The 7790-nt window shown below is 44.9% G+C and overlaps 1 protein-coding gene across 1 annotated transcript in view; it reads left to right on the top strand.

Moving 5' to 3' along the window:
- Positions 1-621: 621 nt before the first annotated feature.
- Positions 622-7790, top strand: part of LOC115385939 (NACHT, LRR and PYD domains-containing protein 12-like) — a 226843-nt gene continuing 219674 nt past the window's right edge. The window contains exons 1-3 of the mRNA XM_030088044.1: positions 622-685; positions 797-2975; positions 3168-3258. Coding sequence (XP_029943904.1) covers positions 3212-3258 — 47 coding nt within the window. The 5' untranslated portion in view covers positions 622-685; positions 797-2975; positions 3168-3211. The remainder of the gene's footprint in view (positions 686-796; positions 2976-3167; positions 3259-7790) is intronic.

Genomic DNA, 7790 nt, shown 5'->3' with positions numbered 1-7790 from the left:
TTTGATTCCCAAAGCTATGGATATGAGAACTGTCTTAAAAGAGTTCTTCTCCTCTTGCTTCAGCAACTTTCATTTTTAAATTCTTCAGTCTGACCATCTTCGTTAAACTTTGTCATCTAATCTCACCTCTTTCTCTCTTCAGGCTGTATAACTGCTATTTGTCAGAGATCAGCTGTTCTCATTTTGCCTCAGCTCTGAAGTCCAACCCCTCTGTCCTGAAAGATCTGGACCTGGGTTTCAACCCTCTGCGGGATTCAGGAGTTGAGCAGCTGTGTGGTTCTCTGGAGAGTCCACTCTGCAGTCTGCAGACTCTGAGGTCAGTTGACTGTTAGAAGGAGAAATGTTTGTCAGCAGCTGTGATCTGAGACTCTGATCCTGCAGTGAGAGAGTGGACTGAACAACAGAGCAGCTCATTGATCAGGACTCAGTAATGTGGAGCTGCTCATTTCTCCATCAATACATCCGATTGGTTCCTCCTCATTGATTCTGCTGCTTTCTCTCTTTATTCAGTTTGGAGGATTGCAAATTGTCAAAGATCAGCTGTTCTTCTCTGGCCTCGGCTCTGAAGTCCAACCCCTCCCACCTGAAGGAGCTCCAGCTGAGTTACAACGACCTGCAGGATCCAGATGTGCAGCAGCTGGTTGATCTTCAGCAGAGTCCAGACTGCAGCCTGCCAGACTCTGAGGTCAGTCGATGGTCCTTCATGAGCTCTGAGCTGCTGACTGCTGCTCTGAACAGGACTGAAGTCCTCACTGCTTCACAGAGACTCTGATCATCTCCTCTCATCTCTCTGCAGGTGGAAATACGAGGCCTAGATCCTTACAATCGACTCAGAGAAGACTTCATTGAGCAGTGAGCGGCAGAGGGATCGCCAGTAGATCTGCAGTGTGAATAGTTGTGAGCGGCTGAACGGTGTTAGTTTTGGCAGCCATTTTATGTACTTTCAGTCTTAGTTTTAGTTCTTTGGATGAAAATGCTTACTAGTTTTCGTCACATTTTGCTCATTTCGAGATGTGATGGTTTTGGTCCAGTTTCAGTCAGTTTCATGGGGAAAAAAAAGAAAAGAAAATGCTCCTTAATTCATTCTCTGGATGTGCTTTCAGACTACTGACTTTCTGGTCCTGCCACTTTCTCCTTTTCAGCCAATTACTAGTTAACTCACTCTGAAGGCCCATTCCATTCACCCTCGTGGGTAGGAATTCAGAGAATATATTTCATTTTCTATTGTTTTGTTAACTTAAACAATGTTATCTTAACAGCAGGGATGTTACAATGTGTCCCTAGACAGATTAGTCTGACCAAAAGCAGAAATGTCAAGCATCTTGAACATCAGATGGATCCGCCCACTTATATTATCTTTCTTCAACGAAAACTCACTGTGTGGCCCTCAGCCTGAGTGGGTGGGGTCGGCTCTTGGGCAATGAGCTCTGCCGCTCTGGACGTCCAGTGCCCAGCGGGGGTCGGCACCTGTTGGTCTTGGTCCCCTGGGGCCGGGGGTCCTGGCCGGGGCCTTCCTCTGCCCCCTCCTGAACGGTGCGTGGCGTCTTATGGGGGCCGGGGGCTGGGATCTGAGCTCTGGGATGGGCGTCGGTGTCTGGACCCTGAGGGCCTGTCTGGCCTGCTTCTGGTCTTCTCAGAGGTCAGAGATCATACATGCATGATCTCAGTGACATTTGCATGATCACGCTGATCTGTAATCACTCCTCATATTCTGCATGTGGACTCGGTCACCTTGTTGTTTTGTGGGCTGTTAGACTAATGGCTGTCTGTATAGGTCTGTCCTGATGCTCTTGTGTAATTGACACCTGGATCCTCAGCTTGCACGTCCCAGATAACTACCAGCGATGTTCTCAACAACAGTCTGAAGAATGCCGTCTATTATTTCTTTATGCCGGTGTAGTAGCTGGTTGTCTTGAGTGTTGATGCCTCTGTTCCCTTTTCTCCACTCTTCTCTGTTCACTTGTTTGTTTCCTTCACTCCTGTTCCAGACGAAGACAGATGCTGTTTGTGCGTTGCCTGTTTGTAGAGTAAAAATAAAGTTGAGGAACAAAAATACAACATGTTCTTCTGCTTCAGTCCTTTGAATACAGGCAGATTTGTGCCAGGTGTCGAGAAGCTTTCCTGATGGTCACAGGTCCGTCGACTGGGGGAAAAATTAAGCTGCAGACCTCCTCTGGGTTCAGTTTAGAAAGTCAAACATTAAGAGCAGGTGAAACATAAAAGGAGAAAGGTGAGTCATTCTGAATATGTCTTGAAACAGTAACATCTGCTGTGTGTTCCGCTGACAGTATCGGCTCTGCTCTATACTCAGTTTTGTGCATTTCTAATAAGAAAAGTCCCCGGAACATGGAGCTACTGTTCTGGTATCTGCTCTACAAACAGCAGTGTTGTTGTGAAGAAAATACAGATAGCATGTTAAGTCAAACATCACTCGTCGCACTGAAACTCCATTACTAGCTGAAACAGCATCAAAACACAGAGAGAGAGACGAGGGAGGAGGAGAGGGAGAGAGAGAGAGAGAGGAGAGAGAGAGAGAGGAAAGAGAGAGAGAGAGAGGGGAGGTTGCCAGTGGAGCCCATGTCTACCTTAAGCCTCCCCTGCTTAAGAGCGTATTGCAAAACGTTTGAATTCTGCTCATTTGGCTCACTGGATGACCAGGGTGTTTTAACTTTATCATCCACTGTGTTTGGAGCAGCACTGCTGGACATTAAACACGGTTTTGCTTGTGTCTGTTTTTGAACTGCAGGCTGATTTAGTGTCAGACCTGGCAACTCGCTTTGTTTGCGTTCCTGGCTGCAGCCAGAGCTGAGTCTCCTCCCTAAACATTTCCTGTTACACTGGGACAAAGGAGGGCTGCGCACATGCTGTGACATGATTTTTTTTCATTTTATAACGTGTTTTTCTCTGATCTAAAACCACTGTTGTGACTGCGAGATCTCTTCTGTGTCTCCAGGGATCTCTGCTCCATCCTGACTGTGAGTCTCAACTGGATTGATTTTATGCTTTGTGTTTCTCATTTTCTGTGAAATGCCATGTTGAAACTATTTTTTTTTCTGGGGGAGTGTTGGGATTGCTTTTGGCTCTGTAAATATTTTTGGGTTGGTTTTATTTGTGTAGTTTCATGTTTGGTCTGTGTGTGTGTGGTTTATGTGTGTGTAACATGTCAGCTCTGACCCTGACCCTGGATCAGGCCCTCTGAGGATGACTGAACATGTCTGGCGTGGTTGAAGAGGAGGACAGATCAGAGTCTGTGGACAGGTAAGAGACATCGGCTGCTCCTGCAGAGTCCACGAAGAGAAGATGCAGCACCTGGTGTTTTAGTCTGCTCAAAGTCAACATTTAGTCTTACTGAAGGAGAAGTTCAATATGACTGAATGTTCACTTTGACCAGACTAAAACAGCTTCATGTCTCACACTGCAGTTTGTCCTGATTTTAATTTTAAACTCAAAAACTGAAACACTTAGGAAGTTCAGAAAGCAGTAACATTACAAGACAGGATAGAGCTCTTTGTTTGTTGGCGCCAAGTCTCCTGCAGGCCTTTCTGACTTCCTGCTTCGAGACGTGTGACAGCATCTTCTGTGGTTTTCTGTTTTTCTGTCGGTGCCATGTGTGACTGTGTAGCCACTGTTCTTCTGAATCAGTGTTTGTTCCTTTGTCCAAAGTAAACTGACAGATCAAATGTGTGCTGTCATGTCTGGAAGGTCTCTGAATGGACCTTTACAGGTTCGTCATGCATGTCTCAGAAGTTTAATGAATGTCTGTAAACGGTCAGAAGCTCCCTGATCTGTCAGTCGTCCAAGAGAACATTTTGACTTCATGTGAAGTTCCTCATGACCTTTGACATGGTTGTTCTCTGTGTTTGTGTGTGCATAGATACCAGCAGCTCAGACACACAGCACAGTCTTCAGAATCCAGCAGCTTGTCTGTCAAGAGTGACTGGTCCAAAGAACGTCCCCCAAACTTCAGTGGTGAACCTGGACCTTCAGCCACAAAGTAGGAACACAGGGAACGCACACCGCCATGAGATTGTAAAAGTACATTTGTGGTTCAAAGACTGCTGCCGCTGTTAAACAGAGTCTACGTTGACTGACCTGATGTGGAGTTCAGCTGACAGTTTGCAGCAGCGGACTGGTTGCTGAACCATCTTCCACACAGGGCTTCATACGGAGAAGAGAATGAGGAAGATGATGGCCGACTGCAGTGGGAGTTGGTTCTCTTCACAGTTCAGGTTGCAGAGGCGAAGGTCCCTCTGAATGTCCCGTCCAGAACACGACGGCATCAGACTCTAACATGGAGCTACAGACACTCCAAACAGCAAGGAGAGATTTTTGGTCTTACTGTTAAAGCTAGGGTTGGCGATCTTGGAAAACTAGCGTTAGCATGTAGCATCCATAGATATCATATAAAAACTAGATGCCTTAAGGCGGAGTCAGCAACGTCGTTCACTGGCGGCCATCTTAGGACAGTGGACCACTCTGGGGCGCTCTGTGTAATCTAAGGGAAGGTGAGTGATTTACACTAATTAAAATACTCAACTCACTGAATTCTTCATGGATTTACAGACAGTTTGATTTATTACTAACGTTACGTTGCTATGATGCAGACTAAATTTTAATATCACAACTTTTCTTTTTGCATGCAGTTAAATGCCAACATGTCTGACGTTTATAACAAACCAAGTCGTTTGAAAATCGATTGAAAATTGAGCAATCTATAGCTATTTCAAAGTTGACGTTCAATTGACATTAATGTGATGAGTGAGTGAGCGGCCCTGTACCAAGATGGCCGCCATATGACGACGTTAGTCCCCATTGGGTTACAGCGCGCATGAGCCATCTAGTGTTTCTATATATATCTATGGTAGCATCTCCCCAAGGCTCCGCCAAGCTAGCTCCGCCCAGCTCCCACCCCATTGGAGGAGCTCCCGTTGGGAGCGGAGACGTTGGCGGCGCGCACGGCGCGCGCGGCGCTTCCGCGTCCCTGGCGTGACCTGTCCTCAGCGCTTCGTTTCTGCGTTTTTCTTTATGTGCCCTACGCCAAGTTATGGCGCACTCAACGGTAAGTCAACCCCCAACACATTCGTCACCGCTATTCTGCAACGACGCTCCGTCCTTCTACGCGCGCACTGAACCAGGGTCAGTGCACGCCATTGACATGTACGCGCAGGGGGCAGGTCGAACGGCGAAGGGATTTGATTGGTTTAAAAAAAGGTGTCCCGTCAAGACTATTGGTTGCTGTTTTTCCCGTTTTACTCCTGCTGTAGATAGCGGATATTTTCCAAACTACTTTAAAAACACGCTATGAATATTTTCCCATCGGGTCATAAAGATCATTTTAACCAGTATTTAGAAAAATGTATCTCATTCAAATCGCCAACCCTAGCTTTAACAGTACAGCAGATAACTATAACAGTCGTGCACTTTATGAAGAAAGCATAAAATCTGTACTACTGTTACTACAAACTACAGGCTTTAATTTCAGATGTAGAGGTAAGCTGGATTTGACCTGTGGACAGCCATGTTGGATTTTACAAAATGACTGCCGTGAGACTCATTTTACTGAGGTTCTCAGCTTCTAATTGTCAAAGAGTTTTGATCTTAGTGTCTAAATCTACATTTCCAGTTGCAAGGAATCCAGTAGAATCAAATTCAGTAAGCTAGATGCGATCACAGTGTCATTTTATTCTTTTATTCAGCAATTTACTGACTACTGGACTGCGAGAGTTTACATGAAGGGTTCAGGTACTGACCTGCCGCTTTGGTGATGTTCATGGAGAGTCGTAACATGGCCACTGAATGGCGCTGTCGAACAGAGATAACAGAGCATGGATTGTCTCAGATGGGATAATTCCTTGTTGGGCATCCGCATGGTTGAAAGACCGTTAAATCCAGTCATTCACAGTCTATTTCTCTAGGGCTGCATTCAGAGACCTAGAGAAGGCTGAGCCATCTGTACTCTTCTCGTGCAGCAACTGCAGCAGCAACCAGGAAGTTTGTATGTCTGACAGGACCGTGCACAGCAGGTGCAGTAAGAGCAGCTGGTGGCACACTTGTATAGGTTGATGGCAAATGCGCTATTGACTGGGAAGATCTCTCTTGTCACCCGGTGAAACTGCATATTTTTGATCCTGGACAAATCTAAACAATGTAGATATGTTTATTTGAATTAAAAAAATACCAAGAATTTTTTTTTTTTTTCCAGAGACCAAGTATGATTTTTGCAATGATAGAATTTCCGAATTTTCACATGTTGAGATCAATGACCTCTCAAGGTCGGCAGAGTTCAAATCCATCTTATCTCCATATCTAAAAATAAGGCCTGCTGGTTGTTGAAGTAAACTTGAGATTGGCTCCTCTCCGTCTTTAGACTCCTCCTTGAGTTTACTACATGTTTTGGGTGGGCTGTGTTTCGACCATAATTCCCATTCCCATCTACATAACACTGAGTTTTTGTTATTGCAGCAGGAGTTTGTTATGCTCATGTGGCGCAGGGTTGGGGGGGGGGGGGGGGGGGGGGGGGGGGGCATGCCATAGTGATCAGTTTACCTTCCAAAGCTGGAATGTTGGACATCAAATCACTGAGTATCCAGGACGACCGGCGTTGAGCAGTTTGAAAAATTGTTATTTGCATGCAAATAAGAGTTCTATACAGCTCAGAGCTTGTGTGTGTGTGTGTGTGTGTGTGTGTGTGTGTGTGTGTATAGATGTCAGCAGCTAAGACACACAGCCGAGTCTTCAGGATACAGCAGCTTGTCTTTCAAGAGCGACTGGTCCAAAGAACGGCCCCCAAACTTCAGTGGAGAACCTGGACCTTCAGCCACAATGTAAGAAAGTGTTTGTTTCTCTTTCGCGCCCTGAACATGAGTGTGTTTTGGGCAAGAATCTGATAATTACACATTTCAATGTGTTCTGATAGATTTCGATATTGAGAATGGAGATACTTTTTGACTTTGAATCTAAATTTGGGCAAACTAGCCACTGTAAAACAGAGTCTCACTACGACTGTCAAGTCCTTTGAAATTTGTGCCGTTCTGGACTTGACCAAAAGGTTTCCTCCACTGGATGCTCTCACAGGATTTCACTCGAAAGAGCCAGTGTCGTAGTTTCCTTTTTCACTTGATTGAAATGGTAGGCAATTGGTACACCTTCAGGTTTTGTTTCCAGATTGTACTTTAACTCTTTAGGTTTATCCCGAAGAAAACTGTACCAAGTTTCTTTAGTTCTTTAGCAGTTCTTTAGTTTAGTCATTCTTTAGGTTTCTCTAGTTCTTAGGGTTTCTGTGGAGTTGTACCAGGTTTCATTAGGTCTCTTTAGGTCTTTAGGTGAAAAAAAACCTTACAAAGGAAAACACAAAATACAACCCAGTTACTCCAATTAGTATTTTTAAAGTCTTTCATAAAAGTTGTATTCAGAGTGATTTGAAAATTAATTACATTTTGGGAATAAAGAACCAGGTATTCTTAGCAAAGGTTGTTAAGAATTGAATGTTCCAGGTGCTCTTGAATGCACCAAGTATTTTTCCACGGTCAGCCGACAGAGATATTTACACAAACAATGATGCATTTTGCAGTACTCACTAGCAAGGTATCCATCGAAGGTTATGGAGAGGTTTGTACAGTTTAGCCACTTGGAGAGGAACACCTCTGTTTTACTGATGCTGGGACAACACTGTCGACATGTTCATGCACACTGCCAGCAAGAACAAAGGTGCGTCTTTCAGGCTGAGCTGGTCAGGGACCTTAACAAGGTGACTTGTTCTACCTGGTCTTTCTTCCCATTGATGGGAAAAA

This window comes from Salarias fasciatus, chromosome 3 (genome assembly GCF_902148845.1).
Source record: "Salarias fasciatus chromosome 3, fSalaFa1.1, whole genome shotgun sequence".
Lineage (NCBI taxonomy): Eukaryota > Metazoa > Chordata > Actinopteri > Blenniiformes > Blenniidae > Salarias > Salarias fasciatus.
The sequence above is the reverse complement of the archived record's forward strand: the minus strand, read 5'-3'. Positions and strand labels throughout refer to the sequence as shown.